The following is a 20,830-nucleotide window of genomic DNA, read 5'->3' on the forward strand; positions in this document are numbered from 1 at the left end:
ATTCATGATAAAACTAGAATAGAAGTCGCAGGCTAGCTTTGCAGTCTTGTGTTTAGATGTTTAGCCATGCCATTTAAAAGATAAAAGGACATTCAAAGAGTGTTGTGGATTTGCTGACATTACTTTTATATGTCAAGACTTGATAAGCATTTTTAAAAATACAAAGGGCAACTTTGTACGCTGAAGGATAACTTTTAATAATAGCAGTTAAAAATATTACTGAAAGAATTGTATACCTTCAAAAATATTTTTATTTTGTTCTAAACAGAGATACTTTTTTCTCCTGAGATTTATAACTTTGTTTTCTTCGCCTGAGGCACAATAGATATAATCCTGGTAATGATGGGTTATATGAAGACAAAGTTAGCAAGGAAAGAATACACATTTTTTTTTTTTACTGTGATCAAAATCTTCGCTTCAGATACACAACACCTTATCCAAAAGCTATACTCAAACATACATAAAATTAAAAAGTATGAATAATTTTTAATCCATTGTTTTTCCATCATAAGTACTGGTGAGGAAGTTATAGCTTCTAGCCCAGCTGGCTATAGAAAATCCATATTCAACTATTTACTCCCAAATACCCAACCTATCCAAATGAAGGTTTGTTGTTCTGTTTTGCTTTATTTTGACTTTTTATTTAGAAATAATTTTAAACGTACAGAAAAATTATAAGAATAGTACAAAAAACTGTCTTATGCCCTTTACTCATATTTACCAATGGTTATTTTTGCCTCATTTGCTTTAGCATTGATTTTATATTTCTCTCTCTTTATACACACATTTTTTTTTCTAAACCATTTACAGATAAATTATTTAAATCATGTACCTTTATCTTTGAATACTTCAGTCTGTATTTCCAAAGGACAAGAACATTGTCTAACATAGCCACAGAACAGTTCTCAACTTCAGGAAATTCAACATTGATATATTACTTCTATATAGTCTGTCATATTCCACTTTTATCAGTCAAGCCGGTAATCTCTTTTACAGTATATTCTCTTCCACCTTCAGTACAGGACCCAGCACCAGCTCTGTGATTAGTTGATGATTGTACCACCAATACTGCAATTAGTTGCCATGTGTGTTTAGTCACAGAGAGTGACTCAATCCATTTCCAAATGGCTACTGATATATCTTAGTGACTGACTCTTGTGTAAGGGAAAATGTCTCAAATTAGGAGTTGAATGTATCTAATTCCTTGTTCAGTTCATGCACATTAAATTTAGTATATCTAAAAATCAATGACTGGGTTGGCTTATTAAAACTAAAGTTCATGGGGTACCCAGGTGGCTCAGTTGGTTAAGTGGCTGACTCTTGATTTCAGGTCAGGTCATAATCTCACAGTTGGTGAGTTTGAACCCCACGTTGGGCTCTGCGTTTATGCTTCAGATCCTGTCTCCCTCTCTCTGCCCTTCCCCTGCTCGTACTCACTCTCTCTCTCAAAAATAAATAAATGTAAAAAAAAAATATTTTTGAAAACTAAAGCTAATATTCCTTTACTTATTACTGTAACAATGGTACACAAATGAATATTTCTTGAGAATCCTTCTCTGAAAGCACCTCTTTTTGAGGTAAAATGGCTTCTAAGGTCTTTAAATGACTATGTGAATTTTTAGTATTACTCAGTTATTTAAAGGAGTTGATCCAGTTATATGAGATTCACCCATGAGGTAAATACTGTTAGAAATACATTCAGGAGGGGCGCCTGGGTGGCTCAGTCGGTTGGGCGTCCAACTTGGACTCAGGTCATGATCTTACACTCACAGGTTCAAGCCCCGCATCAGGTTTTGTGCTGACAGCTCAGAGCCTGGAGCCTTGCTTCAGATTCAGTGTCTCCCTCTCTCTCTGCCCCTCCCCCACTCGCACTCTGTCTCTCTCTTTCTTTCAAAATAAATAAACATAATAAAAAAAAATTTTTTTTAAAGAAATACATTCAGGAAAATATAGACAGAATAAAAAAGAATAGCAGTTTTCTGTTATCTCTAGGAGCCTGTGACTTTGTCAGAAAATCTTGTTTAGTATTAAACAAAAACAAAGGAAAAAGAAACAAGATTAATTGCCTCTTTGGTATAGCATTCATACAGATTTGATAATGATTATAACCTCCTGGAAAGCAAAAGAAACACACGGTATGTTTGAGTTTATTGTAACTGAGAAGAGAGATAAGGGAGATGTGATAAAAAGGAAAGTAACAATGATGTATTTTGTGTGTTTTCATCTCCAAGGACACAAGAGGCTTTATGTTTACCACGTATCTTTAAAACAAAACGCTCATATTCATTTTTTTTTTTTTTTTTTTTAGGTGGGAGCTGCTCTAAGACCAGCCTTTTCACAAGATACCCCATCAGACATAATTGCAAAAGCTTGCCAGGTAAGAAGAAAAATAGGGTTTTCTATAGTTACCTTCTTTTTTTTAATTTTTTTAATTTTTTTTAATTTTTTTAACGTTTATTTATTTTTGAAACAGAGACAGACACAGCACGAACAGGGGAGGGTCAGAGAGAGGGAGACACAGAATCTGAAACAGGCTCCAGGCTCTGAGCTGTCAGCACAGAGCCCGACGCGGGGCTCGAACTCACAGACCGCGAGATCATGACCTGAGCCAAAGTTGGACACGTAACTGACTGAGCCACCCAGGTGCCCCTATAGTTACCTTCTTTAAGTTAATAGATGCCTTAGAATTTCACCTCCAAGAAAGAAGAGGGAAAAATCAAATAATATTTGTTTTTTATCTTGAAAACACAATAGTGACAGTTTCCTTTTTTATTCTGTATCAAATGATGAAGTAGTAACTTAGTCGCATCCCTTTTTTTGTCATAGCTGAGGAGATGACTTTGGAATACATAGCTTTTATATTATCCAGAAGTAAACAGAGGTATGAAAATCATAAAAACAACTAAAAATTAAAGTAAGATTACAAAATAATTAAATAATGTATTATGAATGATAATTAGGTAATAGAAAATTGTTGGGGGGCGTCAGGGTGGCTCAGTCGGTTAGGCATCTGACTCTTGATTTCAGCTCAGGCCATGATATTATGGTTAGAGAGATTAGACCCCATGTCAGGCTCTGGGCTGAGAGTGGGCAGAGACTGATTGCGAGCCCCTCTCCTCTCTTCCCCTCCCCCATGTTCTATCTCAAAAATAAATAAACTTAAAAAATAAACATAAAAGAAGATTTTTTTTAATTAAAAAAACTTTTTTAATGTTTATTTTTAAGAGTGAGAGACCGAGCACAGGCTGGGGAGGGACAGAGAGAAAGCACGAACCCACAAACCGGGAGATCATGACCTGAGCTGAAGATCATAACCGACTGAACCACCCAGGCACCCCCAAAAAAGACTTTTCATCACAAGTTTTGAAAAATTTACGTTTCTGGGAATCACTTATCCTAAAGAGAATTTAACAATATGGAAATTTAATTGTAAAATTAATTGCAGGGGAATTGTTCTAACATTATTACATTTGAAAAGAGTCACAAAAGCAAGCACTTATATTCCTACACTTTTAATAAATTCCTCTTTTTCATGCCTCATTCTGAAAAAGGATTCATGCATTAAACTCCCGTGTTTCAGGAAATCCAATTCTTTTTTTTTTTTTTTTAATGTTTATTATTTCTTTTTGAGGGAGCCAGACCGACAGCTGAGTGGGGGTGGGGCAGAGAGAGAGGGAGACAGAATGAAGCAGGCTCCAGGCTCTGAGCTGTCAGCACAGAGCCCAATATGGGACTCGAACCCACAAACTGTAAGATCATGACCTGAGCCAAAGTTGGATGCTCAACCAACTGAGCCACCCAGGAGCCCCCAGGAAATCAGAGTCTTTATCTGCTTTCCTAAAGATAGAAAAGAGGCAACCCTCTCCTTCCCAGTTTTCTGGAGTATGGGTTTGGGTCCATCATTATTGCTTAGAATCCATAATCAAGCTGTGACCTCTAGAAAGAGAATGTTCTGCTGTTTGCAATGGTAAGTGTGAAGTTCTTACTGTGTTCTCTCTGTGGCTGAATGGGTTTGCCTCTAGAGCCTGGAGCCTGCTTCAGATTCTGTGTCTTTCTGTCTCTCTGCCCCTCCCCTACTCACTCACTCTCTGTCTCTCAAAAAAAATGAATAAACATTAAAAAAATTTTAAAAAGAAAAGAGAAGTCTGTGGATCATGATACAAACCTCAGAGTTAGAGGAGGCCGTTTTGTTTGGGATACCAACACACAATCAGAAATCATAGTTATGTATAAATAAATGTATCATGGTGATGTTTTAAAGCATAGTATTTAAGCAGAAGAATCATACAAAGCTCCTGTTCATAGAAAAGCAAAGGCTATTCAGATTTCATCTTGTGGATGAGTACTATGAAAATTTCCTCTTACTGAATTTGCCTTCAACGTCTCATTCTTTATGTGGCTCTAGCTGCTTTTTCTATAAGAAGTTTCTCCTTATCTAGAGGCAGGCTTAAGTTTTGACCTCCTATCCTTCTGTTTCTTGAAGGAAACCTGGTTTTGAAACAAATGGAACAGTGGGTTGCAAATTCCTTTTCCTTAAAGAAAAGTAAGGAGTTGGCTTTGGACAGGTCATGAAACATTGCATCCCACCTTATTTACTGGAATAGATGTTATGTTAAACCTGAAAATCAGGACAATTTTTAGATATTACAGGAAGACTCAAGTGGAACACACATGTGGACAAGTAATCAATGGCTTAATAAAAAATCATTTAAATCAGCCTAGCAATCTTAAACATAATATATACTTTATCTTATTTCAGATTAAAATTTATAAATGTACATTCACGCACCCCTCCTTTGATGTAAGGCCAAGGTCTTTTCTCTGAAAATGATTTTGCTGATTCAGTGCTGCTATGCCTTTCTTGATAAACCAAACCTATAATGCAGTACCTGCAATATCTAGTTTCATCTTCTTTAAAGTGGAAGAGATAATTAATGTTTTTATAAATTAAACTTTGTGCCAAATCCTCAGTGTTTAGTTTCCCCCAACTTTTAGTTGTATTTCTACCTCAAGAGAAATGTGTATCAGATGTCTTCAATATGTTGCTCAGTTTCCTAAAGAATAGCAACTCTATTTTCATAATCATATTTAAAATCTTTCTACTTCAAGTTTCATTATATTTCCAACAATATTTTGATTGGCATTTTATTTTGCCATCAATATGTTCATAATTAATAACAATTTTTAAAATGTCCTTTTTAATTTTTATTAAACTTAGTTCTGAATTCTGGGAGGATAAGATTATAAGAGAATAAAATGATTTACATAAATATTTATTCTCAGCTTAAAAAAATTTTAAATATAGAAACATAATCCATTAATTATGATTTAATATCCAAACGCTCTGAAAAACAAAAGCTTTTTCATTATTTATTTGCTGGTAAAACCTGAGCTGACTGTCCTCATTTGTCTTGATGTGAAGCTGAGTGGGGCTAGAGTATTGATCCGTCCCTCTTACTGTGATTTGTACTACATTTCACGACAGAAGTGTCCTTCTGTTAATTGGGGGGGTGCTGCCACACGTCTTGCTTGATGTATTTCTTAGTGAGGTTCACTGGCCTTACTACCTTTCATCAAAAAGTTGTGAATTGTGACCCACATCTTGACCCAAAGATTTCAGATAATCAGAACATGAGGACTTGTAATTGTGGAGTAAAGGTGGCACTACCAGGCCACCCCTTACTTCTTGACATTCTTCCCTTGGCTCCAGTGTCACCACACTTGCCTGGTTTTTCTTTTGTTTTTCTGGAATTTTCTTTTCAATTTCTTTCATTGTTTATTCTTATTCCACTTGTCCCTTAAGTATAAATATTTGCCCTGTGTTCTGCCCTTAACACCTTTTTTTTGTACCTCAGTCCTTGAACAAATTTACCTGGTAACATTGCTATTATTACTAAATAATAACCAGTGTTAACTACAGTGTTATATTAGTTTCAGTGTACAATATTAGCGACTCAACAATTCTGTCGTTCACTCTGTGCTCATCGTATTAGCGTACTCTTAATCTCCTTCACCCTAGCTCCACCCACCTCCCCTCTGGTAACTATCAGTTGTTGCTCTATAGTTAAGAGTCTATTTTTTGGTTTGTGTCTCTTTTTTTTTTCTTTTGTTCATTTATTTTGTTTCTTAAATTCCACATATGAATGAAATCATATTGTATTTGTCTTAGTCTTATTCATTTAGCATAGGCTTATTTCATTTAGCATAATACTCTCTAGATCTATCGATGTTGTTGCAAATGGCAAGATTTCATTCTTTTTATGGGTGAATAATATTCCATCATATATATATATGTATATAATGTATATATATGTAATATGTATAATGTGTATATATGTAACATGTATAACATATATGATATGTGTGTATATATGTATGTGTGTGTATACACACACATGCATATACACCACATCTTTATCCATTCATTTGTCAATGGACACTTAGGTTGCTTCCATAATTTGGCTATTATAAATGATGCTGCAGTAAACCTAGGAGTGCATGTATCCCTTTGAATTGTTTTCGTATTCTTTGGGTAGATACCTAGTAGTGCAGTTACTGGATCATAAGTTATCTCTATTTTTAACTTTTTGAGGAACCTCCATACTGTTTTCCATAGTAGCTGCACCAGTTTGCATTCCCACCAACAGGGCAATAGGGTTCCTTTTTCTCCACGTCCTCACCAACATCTGTTGTTTCTGGCGTTTTTTATTTTAGTCATTCTGATAGGTGTGAGGTGATATCTTATTGTGGTTTTGATTTGCACTTCCCTGATGGTGACTGATACTGAGCATCTACTTCGTTATTTTTTACCTTCCTCCTGAAATCCAGAACCAAGGTTCCACCTGTCTGCTGAATATCTTCCCACAGGTCCCCTACTAGTACTTTGAACTCAGCATGTTAAACTGTGCAAGGTTAAAAATGCTCTCTAACTTCTCATCTCCCCCAACCTTTCCTTTTTCCTTTCTTGTCTCTTAAGCAGTGGCCTCACTTTCCTCACTTTCATCCAAGTTAGAAGCTTTGGCAATCTTTGAGTCCTCACACTTTTTCTAAGGCCCCGCCCCCTCCCCCTAAAAATATTTAATTGGTTTCCAAATCCTGTGATTTCTACCTCCAAATCTCTCTCAGATGACTTTCCCTTTTTATTCCATTCCCAGTTTCATCTGTATTCTCTGTCCCACAATATTATAGTAGTCACTTTACTGAACACATGGCTAACCATCTAAATACCCTCTTTGCTGGCATAAATGCTGGAGCAATCTTCCTAAAGCATAATTCTAATTGTAATCTCCCTGCCCAGAGGCCTTGGAAACTTATGATTGCCCATAGAACAAAGTCAGTATTCAGTTCTCCTGGAATTTAAATTGCACCATAATCTGATCCCACTTAACTTTGCTAATCTCATCACTTTTCCCTTGTAACTCCTCTGTATCTATACACACAGACCTTCCTGATCTCCAAACATTCCCATTTCTCCTCCTGGAAGTGATGTCTCCCTTCTCTGTTTTTAAGTGTAGTGTTGCAATCCTAAAATGGTCGTGTGTGTTCATTCAATCTACGTACGTTCTCTTCCTTGAGAACAGGGACCAGATTTTAACCCTTTGTTTATTTTTTAATCTCTTCCATAGCACTCAGAATAACGTTTTATCTGTGGTAAGCAGAAATGTTGTTGAATTGAAGGATTATTCACAACTGATTCTGAACTGATACAGGCAGAAAATTTTTTCTATTAAAATTTTTGTCAAATTAGAAAATGGAAGCATAAGTAAATCACAGTTCATTTTCCACATAAGAGTACAATAAATCCTACTCTTGCTATTGATTTCTGATTCAAAATAATACTGAAGCACAGCATTGGGGTTTTTTTGTTTTGTTTTCTTCATTGGTTTTGTTTTATGTTTCTTCCCCAAGGAAAAAAATCATATTTATACTCTTAAATGTTTTGTGTTAATTTTTTTATACAACATTAACAATGTTTTTCTTTGGCCAGGTGTGTAGTACGTGGATCGGAAGTGGAGTTGTCAGTGATCTCAATGACCTCCGTCGAGTGCACAATCTGCTTGTTTCTTCTCTGGACAAAGTGCAGGCTGGAAAAGGATCTTCTAGCCAACTGTACCGAGAAAGTGCCACAACCATGGAAAAACTGGCTGTTCTCAAAGCGTGGGCAGAGGTAACCACAGCCTATTGTTTCTGAACCATTTCCCCATCCATGAGAAAATGTTCCCCTACTCCTCCTGTAGGTAAAAAAAAATTTTATTTGGTTATTGTTCTTTTAAAACTGATCTTTGGTATGGAATGCTTTTTGAAAATCTATTATTTGCTCCTTCTCGCTGAAATACGTATATGTTTATGTCTCAAAAGAGCTCTTATGAAGCCTTTGAAAATTACAGTTTTTAATCAGTTTTTTCAAAATTTCAATATTGAGAAATTGATCCCTTAACTAATTATGTGGAAATTAGGCAGAGAAAACTACAAATATAAGTAATATAAAATATTTTATGCCAAGAATCTTTTATTTGACAGTTACCTGGCTGGCTCAGTTGGTGGAGCATGCGACTCTTGATCTTAGGGTTGTGAGTTCAAGCCCCACGTTGGGTGTAGAATTTACTTAAAAAAAAAAAAAAAGTCTTTTATCTGATTAAATTTCAAGAGACTTGCCACTGCTCATTGATACCAAGATTGCAGTTTTCTGTTTGTGTGTTTTGTTTTGGTTTTGTTTGTTTTGTTTTGTTTCTATAGCTGGCTTTACCTTTTTCATTCCACAGCCATTTTTTAAAAAATTGTGATATTGCTTTAAATTCACTTTTCCAAATTCCTTCTGCCATTTGCTTTCAAATTCTTATTATCTGACCTACAGTATTTCAAGTAACCCTCCCTCTGCCAACCAGCACCTGACTTCTCTATTTCTCTAGTATCAGTGGCTGATGACTACCCAGTAGATACTTGCTGACTCAAAGCATGCAGCATCCACGTGATATAGTTCAGATAAAGGACCTCTGAATTTTTGCTGTACTTTTTTCCCCCACAAAAATAAAAATGGAAAAATATAGAGCTCAATAAGATATGGAAATTAGTTTTCTCTGATTTTTAGATTGTAGATCAAGCTATCCTTCAAGTAGATTATCCATGAAAGTTGCCTTATTTTTCCTTGCTGCCATTTTTGGCTTAGAAAGCAAAATAATATTTTTTGTTTGATTGATAAAATGATTGCTCTTATTGATAAACATTTAGTTTTTTTTTCCAAATCAATGCAAACCTTTTTACATGGGAAGTAGTATAAGACAAAGTTACTATAATATGACTTATCTCTGTTTTCTCACTTAGAAAATGATAAAAATTCTTTGTTAATTTTCATGTATCTGGGTTTTTATCTAAAACTGCTACTTTTCTTGTCTGTAGAAATTACATTGCAGTTGATGTATTGATTTTTATCTGAAAATCCGCATTGTTCTGAACTCTCTAACCCCATTCACTCATTTCCCCAAATGTAGAGACCACTGTGGGGTCTGAAGGTCAGCACATTGGTTGCCAGTCAGCTAGTTCTTTGCTGACCTGCATTAACATGCTTGATTCACCTACTAGGAAGCCTGGCATAGTTTAATATAAAAAGCATTAAATATTGACTCAGAGGCCCTAGAACAAATTCTGTCTCTGGCATTTACCATCCTTGTGATTTTGGTCAAGTGATTCAACCTCTTAGAGCCTTAGTTTTTTCATTACAACATGGAGATAATATCTTGTAAGGCAATGTATATAAAAGGACCAACTACTGGGACTGGAACTGGGACTGAATGGAAGACAGATCATTACTTTTAAAAAGTTACATCAGAACCTCACATAATTTTTTTTTTAATTTTTTTTTTAACATTTATTTATTTTTGAGACAGAGACAGACAGAGCATGAATGGGGGAGGGGCAGAGAGAGAGGGAGACACAGAATTGGAAGCAGGCTCCAGGCTCCGAGCCATCAGCCCAGAGCCCAACACGGGGCTCGAACTCACGGACCACGAGATCGTGACCTGAGCCGAAGTCGGACGCTTAACCGACTGAGCCACCCAGGCGCCCCAGAACCTCACATAATTAAATTAACAATGTACATTTGTATTTGACACATTTTTTTGGGGGGGTAACTTGTGCTATAATTTAATGATTTGCACCTCACGCCTCAGCCTTCAATGCTGTCTAGCAATTCTTTCCCTGCTTATCTTCCTTTCCTTTATCATTCTCTTCAAATGGCCAGCATATTCTAGATTTCTCTCCTCAAGACCTTTCTTTGGTTATACTTTTTCACTCAGAAAGCTGAGGATTTCCATTGTCTGTCTCCTCAGATCGTTTCCTTGAAATCTTTAGATTTACATGGTTTGGGAACTTTCCCGTTAGGCATGAGAAGGAAGGGGAGACTGTTTCCAGCTCAGTGCCATCAGTCCTGCCCACCTGTGTGTCTTCAGCCTCTCCCTCTACATGCTTGGTCCTCTTACCTGCTTTCCTCCCCAACTCAGCATTCTCTTTTACTCACTGCTTTCTGTCTCTCCTCTTCACATCTCAGTTCACTGAAATTTCAGTATCTCCACTTCCTAAGCTCTTGGCCACCCACTTCTCAGTCCCCCACAATCTGGGGTCTTCACTGATGCAGGCTAGCTGGGTCCGAGGACCCCGAGGGGGCCCTACAGGACCAACCAGGAGGGTCTTTGGCTTTGCGCAGGATAGAAATCAAACACGAGCTGAGAGGAAGTGGGAGCAGAGTTTACTGAAGATATAGAGAGAGCAGATACAGATACCAAGTCTCTGGGAGACTTGGAAAGGAAAGGAGAGTGAGTCTCATCTTTGCTTGGGGTCTGGGGTTTTTATTGAGGACAGTGGTCTGGTGTACATGTATTCTCAGGCGTCCACGGACCGGTCAAAACAAGAACAAGTGCTCAGACATGCTCCGTGAGTCACTTGTGCCCTGGAGCCTGAGGTCTCAGTGTCAAGGTGTCTGGAGTCAGTGGTCTTGGAAAACTGATGACCCTACCTGATCACTCCTTAGATATTATCTTGTGCTAGAAGAATCCAAGTATTGTTTAAAAGACTATGAATATGTATATACAACTTATCTGGAACGTTAACGATATTTTCTTATTTTCTTCATTTTATGCTTCTCATTTTTCTATTTTTCTTGTGTGATATCTAATAAGAAAAATAAGCCAAAATTTGTTTAAAAAAATCCTAAAAAATATATTCTCCTGTATTGCAAGTAGCAATATAAATTATAGAACCCTTTTGGAAAGGTTTCGACAGTGTCTATTCACAGCTATAAAAAGATTTATAATCAGTAATGCAGTAATTCTGTTTCTGAGACTTTATCTAGGGAAGAATATCCAAAGTGTAGGAAGGAAGTGTTTACAAAAAAGGTTTACTTGGAACATTATTTATAATGTGAAGAACTGAACACCTTTTGTCTTTGAAAACTATATGTAGTCTTTTTTAAGATTCTGAAGGCTGACTAGAGAATCAGAAGTAAATATAAAATTTCAGTGATGGGGAAATTGTTAGACCTATTATGGCTCACCCCCTGCAGCCATGAAGAGTAATGGTTATGAAGACTAGGATTCCATGGGAAAACCTTATGATATGTTAGAAGATAAAATTAAACCCAAAGTTCTCTGTACAACAGCATTCCAGCTTACAAAGACAGAATATGATAACCTGGAAATTGGAATTATAGTAATTTTAAAAACCCATTTCCAAAACTTTTTATAGTATAACTTTTTAAATAACATCAAAAGTTAAGGGAAGATACATAACATCTGGTCTATAAATCCTGTAGTCACCTCTTTTCTTCCCCATTGCATATAGAGTAAAACCTTCACCTACTTTTGCCTCCTAGTCTCTGCTCGGTCTGTACCACTTGCCAAAGCCTGAATGCATGTACAAAAACAAACGTGTATAACTGTAACAAAGAAGAATCTTTAAAATTATGATTTAGGAGGGGCGCCTGGGTGGCTCAGTCAGTTAAGCATCCGACTTCAGCTCAGGTCATGATCTCACGGTTCATGAGTTTGAGCCCCGTGTCAGGCTCTGTGCTGACAGCTCAGAGCCTGAAGCCTGCTTTGGATTCCATGTCTCTCTCTATCTCTGTCTCTATCTCTATCTCTATCTCTATCTCTATCTCTATCTCTATCTATTCCCTCCCCTGCTCACGCTGTGTGTGTCTCTCAAAAATGAATAAACTTAAAACAATTTTTTTTTTAAATTATGATTTAGGAAGTTGCTATTATACATCCTTTTGGTTTACCAAGTGGAGAGAAAGGATATGGATAATATATATGTAAGCAGTAAATTATATGCTCATCTCTCTGTTATAAAGACTAGATTGCTAACTATCACTTAAGGGGTTAGAAGGATATTTATGGAAATCCTTTCTGTGGCCCTTCCCCCATGCCCCAGCCTTTTTCTTTGAATGCTGTCCAATTGTGTCTAATAAGTCTGTGAAAGTAGAGACAGTAAACAGGAAGTTATACCCTATGACGAAAAGAAAAAGTTAAAAAAAGACACACATAAAAGGGGGCTTTGTAAAGTATAGCAAGAGAAACCAGAAGAAATTCAGAGAACCCTACTCAAGGAATATTTTATGAGAGGAATAGTCAGAAGTCAGAGCAATAAAAACAAATTACCTCCAAAGCAGGTGGAATTATTCTTTGGAGGCTCTCAGGAACTCATGAGGCTGTATCCTCTCCAGTGTCTGTACTCAGCTACTTTTGGTAATTCAATTGTATAATCATAGCAACTTAGATTATGTCATTTCTTAGTATTATGCCTTGTTATTTTCTCCTCCTGAATACCGCACTAGGTATATGTGGTTGCTATGAATATTAAGAAGGAAGCGGAGTCAAAACCAAAAAGAGCAATTAAAAGCGCTGATGATGATGATGATGATTTTGGTACCATAGATGAACTACCGCCAGATAGTTTAATCACACTTGTGCAACCCGAGCTGCCAACACTCAGCCGCCTGTGGTTGGCGGCACTAAAAGACTACGCGCTTTTGACTTTACCAGCTGAATTTGCTAGTCAGCTCCCCGCAGATGGTAAGTACTGCGTTCAGAGTTTGGCCTTTATGGAGTTCAGAGTAGTAATTAAACAAAATGTAATGGGTGGAAGCTAGCGACAATCACTAATAATATTATGATATAACTTTTACATCTTAAATTTATAAAGATAGTATAACATCTTAAATTTAAATTTTTAATTATTGATAATTTAATAAAGTGATTTAAGATGTAGCAATAACATTTTCAATTTCTGTGGACTTATACTTGGCATTCTCTCACTTGGAGCCTGTTCTCCATATTGAATTTCTGAATTCAAATACAGCCTTAAGCTTATTTGTTAACCCAAGCAAACATGTTCTCCCTGTTATAATAATAACTTTATGAGCTAACATACTCTAAATAACTATGCATAACAAGTCATTATGAAGTTTATTGCTATATATTGAAGTTTATTGCTGTGCTGGTCAGTGAATGCAAGGACAGGTGGGGGAAATCTTCAGTTTGACAGTGTAAACAGGAGATGAGGGAGAATGGCAGAGGGGGAGTTGAAAGAAAGAGAAAGAAGGGACAGAGTTCCCTGTCTCTGCAACAGAGAGAAAGGCGATAGAAAGAGTGATGGAAAGTGAAGGCGACAAGGGCTTTAGGGAGTGTCTGGCAACAGTGAAGAGGAAGCCTGTGGCCACAAGGTAGAGAAAGGTACTGGGTTCCCATCAGCATCCACAGTTGCAGAGGAAAGACTGGAAACCATAGCATTGGTGAGGAAAACACAGGCACTCCAGTTCAGCAGTGGCAGGAAAGACATTAGTTTTGGTGGCTTGGTAATGAAGAGAATCCCAATTGGTCAGATTGCTCTTTTGTATGTGCTGTGTCTGAATTGTGTGTCCCCTCAAAATTCACGTGTTGAAACCTAATCCCCATGGTGATGGTATCAGAAAGTGAGGTCTTTGGGAAGTGCTTAGGTCATGAGACGGAGCCCTTCTGAATGGGATTGGTACCCTTGTAGAAGAGACCCCACATGGAGTCAGAGACATGGCCCTTAACCGAGCATGATGGCACGTGATCTCAGACTTCCTGCCTCCAGAACTGTGAGAAATAAATTCTGTTGTTTATAAGCCACCCAGTCTGTGGTGTTTTGTTATAGCAGCCCAAATGGACTAACACAGTAAGGAATGAGTATTTTTAAGTTAGCTGTTGATAAATGGTTAAACACGTACAATAAAAAGTAATGGCTTTGATTGGCTTGATTATTTTACAGGCGGAGCATTTTATACTCCTGAGACTATTGATACAGCTAGACTTCACTACCGGAATTCCTGGGCCCCTATTCTCCACGCAGTGGCACTTTGGTTAAATAGCACAGGATTCACATGTTCAGAGTCTGCAGAAGCAGCAGCGATACCTGGCTTACAAAAACGTTCTACACCCGTCAATTTAAACCAGGCATCAGGAGCAACACCTAGTGCTAAATCTTTGCCAGAAATTAACAAAGATAGAATGCATCTGATTTTAGGTAGGTGTGTCATATTACTGTATTTCGAGATGTGTCATTTCTGAAAATTCATATCTGTAGGGAAGAAAAAAATCTCTTTTCTATCTTCTTAGGTTCTGTGGCTGGCCTAAGAATTAAATTGATATGAGACAGATTAACAAGAGAAGAGCACACAGATTTTTTTAATATTTTCAACCTGAAGTAGCCATTAGGCCCAAAAACTTACATGCCATTCTGCACAAAGAACAGTAAATGGTAGGAATGTGACAAGAAAGGGCTTTGGGCCAGGGGCAGTAAACTGTGGGACAGGGCTAGGAAATATGTGCAGGAAACTGGTTTTAGTAGGTTTGTTTGTACAGGTCTATTTCAGCATTGACTCCCAGTCTGGTCTTCCTGATACAGGGAGGGCACCTTTCTCATGAGAAATTTTATGACCTGCTTGTAGGTAGAAAGGGGTCTGCTGTTCATCAAGTACCTTCAGCTCAAAATAACCAATATGCCAGAGAGGCATATTTTGGTGTGGCATGTTCTGAACTCCTCCATCTTTCATTTTAATGCCATAGAAAGGTTTTATGTATTGCAGTTCAGAGAGGGAATAATAAAAGAATTTTTAAGTACATTTTCTAAATTACTAACTGAATTTTTAATATAAAAAATTTAATTATTAAAAATATTCTGGGGCGCCAGGGTGGCTCAGTCAGCTAAGCATCTGACTCTTGATTTTGGCTCAGGTCATGATCCCAGGGTTGTGGGATTGAGCCCTGTGTTGAGCTCTGTGCTAAGTGTGGAGCCTGCTTGGGATTGTCTCTCTCTCTCTCTGTCTCTGTCTCTCTCTCTGTCTGTCTCTCTCTCTCTCTCTCTCTCCTCCTGCCCTTCTCCCCTGCTCACATGCTCTCTGTCTAAAAACAAAAACAAAAACAAAAAAAACTACTCTAAAAATTTTACCTGTTGTGTCTACTCACAGAGCAGTACTGAATAATTTTCAAGAAAAAAAAGCTACATTTTTCTTTTTCAACAACAGATTTTATTTTTAGTTGGCACTTAACAAATTGTCCCATGAGGAAATAACAAATGCAAAGTTAAAGCAAATTTGAATAAATTTCAATTTATAATTGCTTCATAGGTGTTCTTTTAACATTAAGATATTATAGATTCTAATGAGGCTCTTAAATGGTCTTATCTTTTCTGGGAGGGGAAAGGAACACAGTGGTAGGATGAAATTATAGAACTCGTCAGTAAATCTTATACATGAAAAAATGAGAGACTTCTAGAACTATGACCTTACCCTTATGCAAATTAAAAACAATTGTTACCTGGAGCTTCTTGGTGGTTCAGTCAGTGGGGTGACTCATTCTTGGTTTCAGCTCAGGTCACCATCTCACAGTTCATGAGTTCAGGCTCTGCGTTGGGCTCCACAGCTGGTAGTGTGGAGCCTGCTTGGGATTCTCTCTCTCTCTGCCTTTCTCTCTGCCCCTCTCCTGCTCACGCTGTCTCTCTCAAAATAAATAGATAAAAAAAAAAAAAAATTGTTACCCAAGTTATCCGTTGTGCATCTGTAGCTTGCCACTGAAAAAAACTTTGTAGATATGAAAATTGTTTGGCAACCATTTAATGAGAGTTAATTGTATAACCTTCATAAGTTTATTTTTAAAAGTCCTAGAAAGAAAAAATTGAATATCTTCTTAATCAACTTGATGACTGTGGAACTGCCTCCCTCCCCCAACCTCCAATTTCATTGGAGGCTACAATCTGTAGTTACAAATCTGTATTCTAAAAAGCTAGAATCTGTATTCTAAAGTTTGGCTGCTGCTTTTGGTAACCATTTGGAAGTCTACTTCAAGGTAGCATTAAATATATGCTAAAGCATCTGACAAAGAAATAGGAAAAATAGAGAAAAAACATTGATGCGGAAGCAACGAAGTATGTGATGGTGACAAATGTGTATTTTTATTATGTACATCGCAGGTGTGAGTATACAGTTCCTTTGTTCCCCTAGACCCGAGGAGCCTATTGAACACGTCACAGCATGTCTACAGGCCTTACACACCTTGCTAGATTCTCCTTATGCCCGAGTCCATATCGCAGAAGATCAGGTACAGTGTATTTCTATAACAATTTCTATAAATCGTATGCTTTGTTTTCGTCATATTTTATCTTAAGATAATTTTCTCCCTTACGAAATAAATCTTATGTAGTAACTGTTCAGGATTTTGGCTTTATCTAAGGCATTATACTGAATGTTGGATGACCAGGCAGAGCCAGCATAGAGATTGGTCAGTATATCTTTGTAGATGTGTTCATCGGCAGTCAGGTACAACTAAAAATTAAGGGATGCCTTCCATCCCAGTTAATGATTCTACTAAAAAGGGGCTGAAGTAATTTATAAGGCTATTAAGTAAATTATACCACTTTTAAATGTTTGATAAGTTTTATCTCTCATTTAATGAGATTGTTTTTTGTACTGCTCAAGTACTCCTCTAAACAGTTTAATGAATTGCTTTTTCTAATTTCTGTGTGGATTATTTAGAAGCCTTTATTCATGTTCCAGAAGCAAGCTACCAGCAGATTTGTTACTCTTCTTTTTAATTCGAAACTCTTTCCCTGGGGGCACCTGGGTGGCTCAGTCTGTTAAGCGTCCTACTTCAGCTCAGGTCATGATCTCATGGTTGATAGGTTGCAGCCCCGCATCAGGCTCTGTGCTGACAACTGGAGCCTGGAGCCTGCTTCGGATTCTGTGTCTCCCTCTCTCTCTCTCTCTCTCTCTGCCCCTCCCCTGCTCGTGCTCTTTCTGTCTGTCTGTCTCTCTCTCTCAAAAATAAAATAAAAACATTAAAAAAATTTATTTTCTTTTCATAAGAAACATCTTTTTGGTTGCCATCACTACCATGTGGGGTAATTTTCTATAAACCACAAACTAACAGATAAAAAACAAAGTTGCTGTCATTTCATTATATATTCATTGCACCCCAGCCTTGCATCCTGAAGCTATTCCTCAGCTGTACTACAGATTGCTGCAAGAAACTTCAGGGTTGTCTTCAAATAGTCACACATATACAATTCAATCAGTGAATGAGAAGGGAATACTATATTTACACTCAGTAATTTGGGTGTTAACATAATTTGTCCCACACCTAACTACCTAGCTATTTTTTGCACATAATAGTGTTTTGTTTATTCAAGCACTGCTTTACACTTGGATGGGTTTTGTTTTTTTTCTCTCCTGAGTTGGTTCCTATGATTTCAATAGCATCAGAGTACATTGACTCAAAAATTGTATTCATTCACCCAACAACTTTTACTCTGTGCCTGTCCTGGCATCAGACACATTTTGAGGCTATAGGTATCAAAAATGGTTTCACTGCACCTGGATTAGGAGACCAGTACAATATGATAAGTGCTGAGCTAGCGGATGTAACGGTCTGATGAGGACAGAGGGGAGGAGTGCTGACATTATCAAGGAAAATAAAGATTGGGTTGTCAAAGGAGATGATGGTTGGATTACATCTTAAAAGAGTTATTAGTGAGGCAGCACAAGAGGAATGGGTTTTCCTCTCCAAGAGAGAAGCAGATACAAAGACAAGAAGGTATGAAGAACAGGACCAGTTCAAGGACACTACTCTCATTTACTATGGCCAAGGCAAAAGGAGCATGTGGGGGTTGTTAGATGAGGCTGGACAATGGGGAAAAGGCCAGCTCATGAAGATTCCTTTATGGCATGTTAAAGCATTTAAAATCTATCTTGAAAGTGGTAAGGAATCATTAAAAATGTTAAAATAGGGGCACCTGGGTGGCTCAATCGGTTAAGCATCCGACTTCAGCTCAGAGCATGATCTTGCAGTTCATGGGTTTGAGCCCCATGTTCGGCTCTGTGCTGACAGCTTGGAGGGAGTCTGCTTCCGATTCTGTGGCTTCCTCTCTCTCTCTGCCCCTCCTCTGCTCATGCTTGCTCTCCCCTCTCTGTCTCTGTCTCTCTGTCAAAAATAAATATGAAAAAAAATTAATGTTAAAATAGAGGAATGACATGATTAAACTTATATTTAAGAATATGGTAGATATAGATTTGATCACTTTCATCAATCTCGTAGAGATTGGTCGGTAAGAGATGATAAGGGAGGCAGGGTGACCAAATTAAGAGGCTCTTTTCATAATTCTAAAGAAGTGATGAATTACACTGGCCTAGGAAACTGAACAAAGGAAGAAGAAAAGAGGGCCAAGACTGGAGCCTGAGGGATAAATAGCAAATAAGGGTGGAGATGAGGGAAGTAAGTCAACAGTGGAGATCACTAGAGTGGTAGGAGGAGAACTAAGAACAGAGTTACTAGGGCAAGAGAGAGTTTCAGAGATAGACAAGTCTCAGAAGAAACAGGATCCAGTATATAAGGACATAAGAGAGTCCCAAGGAGGTTACTGGTGACTTTGGGCAGAGCCAGACAGTGGAAGAGTGCGGAGTAAATGAGAGGGTGAAGGAAGTGGAAGCATCTATCTAGGCTGGGAACAGAGGAAGAGATAGAAAGGACATAGAGGCAAGAGAGAAGGATCTGACTGGGTTCAGGGGAGGAGGGCGAATTAGACAGGAAAGACGTGAGTGTTTTCCTTATACTGGGGAGAAGAGCCTAACCAGAGGGAGAGAGGTTGATGATATATGAAGTACAATCAAGGTCCTTGAAGAACCCTTGGGAGGTCAAATAGGATAGGATAGGAAGCAAATGAGGAAAGATGAACCAGCCTTGGATAGAGCCTGGATACTTAGTCTTAAGGAAAAAGGCAAAGGTGGCTTTGGTTATAGTTAAGTGTTTTTTTTTCCCCTTTGAAATCTGAGGCAGGGTCATTGGATGGGTTTGATGTGGAAGATTGTAAGAAGCTTAAAATGAGTGGTGAAAGTTTGTAATAATTGCTGAGATGAATTGGACAAGGACTTACTAGAAGGGCTTAGAATCCCTGGTAGACAACTCCTGGTGCTCAGCTAGGATTGGAAATCATACATTTAGTGGCATTGTACTTTAGCAATGCCATTTAGTTCAAATGGAGAAAAGAAATAGGAGAATGATCATTTTTTTAATATAAAAATTATTTAAACGGAAAAATAATTTGTTGACTGAAAAGGTGTTGGGATACAATATGACCATTTCTCAAGATTGTTATAATTTTCTTATTTGTTGCATAGTCATAAATGTTAACTTTAGTTACCAACCTTATTTTTACACGCATATTTTCTTAGATTTTAATAACCTAAATTTATCCTTTCAAATTAAGATAAATTAAGTTTACCTGAATTAATTTATAATAGCTGATTGGCGTAGAGTTGCTGAGTGTTTTGCACCGCCTCCTGCTGACCTGGAACCCCCCATCTGTCCAACTGCTGGTTACTGGAGTTGTACAACAGATAGTAAGAGCTGCTCAGGATTATTTGCAAGAAAAAAGAAACACTCTAAGTAAGTACTAGAAATTATGCTAACTTTGAAATATATCTTATTTGTACTCTGACTTTTAAGTATCAATGCCAGCAAGTTTTTAATAAAAATTTTAATCAAAAAATTTAACCATATATATAGAAGATTTGCAGTTGATTTTGCTTTAATTAGAAAGAGACAAATGAGGGGCACCTGAGTGGCTCACTCAGTTGAGCATCTGACTCTTGGTTTCAGCTCGGTTATGATCCCAGGGTTGTGGCATTGAGCCCTGTCGGGCTCCGTGCTGAGTGTGGAGCCTGTTTAAGAGTCTCTCTCTCCCACTCCCTCTGCCCTGCTTGTGCTCTCTCTCTAAAAATACTAAACAGGGGCGCCTGGGTGGCTCAGTCGGTTGGGCGTCCAACTTCGGCTCAGGTCATGATCTCGTGGTCTGTGAGTTCAAGCCCCACATCAGGCTCTGGGCTGACAGCTCAGAGCCTGGAGCCTGTTTCGGATTCTGTGTCTCCATCTCTCTCTGATCCTCCCCTGCTCATGCTCTGACGCTCTCTGTCTCAAAAATAAATAAATGTTAAAAAAATAAAATAAAATAAAATAAAAAAACTAAACAAACAAAAAACCCAAAGGAAATTGCTGATAGCTATTTCTCACCTTCAAAAGTGTCAAGTTGATATGGTTCAATCTAACGTGTGTTACTCGTAATATGAAATACATTCCAAATAAAAATACCTAATAAGAATTTTTGAAGTCAAAAATGAATTGTCCTTTACCTTTTGAAAAAAAATTTTTAACGTTTTTTAATTTATTTTTGAGACGGAGAGAGACAGAGCATGAACGGGGGAGGGGCAGAGAGAGAGGGAGACACAGAATCAGAAGCAGGCTCCAGGCTCTGAGCCATCAGCCCAGAG

General features: G+C 37.7%; 1 protein-coding gene across 2 annotated transcripts in view; it reads left to right on the plus strand.

Moving 5' to 3' along the window:
- Window positions 1-20,830, plus strand: part of HEATR5B (HEAT repeat containing 5B) — a 98,000-nt gene that overhangs the window by 62,635 nt on the left and 14,535 nt on the right. For both annotated transcript variants that reach the window (XM_015076720.3, XM_053201024.1), the window contains exons 26-31: window positions 2,309-2,377; window positions 7,988-8,167; window positions 12,827-13,064; window positions 14,284-14,538; window positions 16,483-16,610; window positions 19,805-19,949. In XM_015076720.3, coding sequence (XP_014932206.3) covers window positions 2,309-2,377; window positions 7,988-8,167; window positions 12,827-13,064; window positions 14,284-14,538; window positions 16,483-16,610; window positions 19,805-19,949 — 1,015 coding nt within the window. The remainder of the gene's footprint in view (window positions 1-2,308; window positions 2,378-7,987; window positions 8,168-12,826; window positions 13,065-14,283; window positions 14,539-16,482; window positions 16,611-19,804; window positions 19,950-20,830) is intronic.

This window comes from Acinonyx jubatus, chromosome A3 (assembly GCF_027475565.1).
Source record: "Acinonyx jubatus isolate Ajub_Pintada_27869175 chromosome A3, VMU_Ajub_asm_v1.0, whole genome shotgun sequence".
In the NCBI taxonomy this organism is placed as follows: domain Eukaryota; kingdom Metazoa; phylum Chordata; class Mammalia; order Carnivora; family Felidae; genus Acinonyx; species Acinonyx jubatus.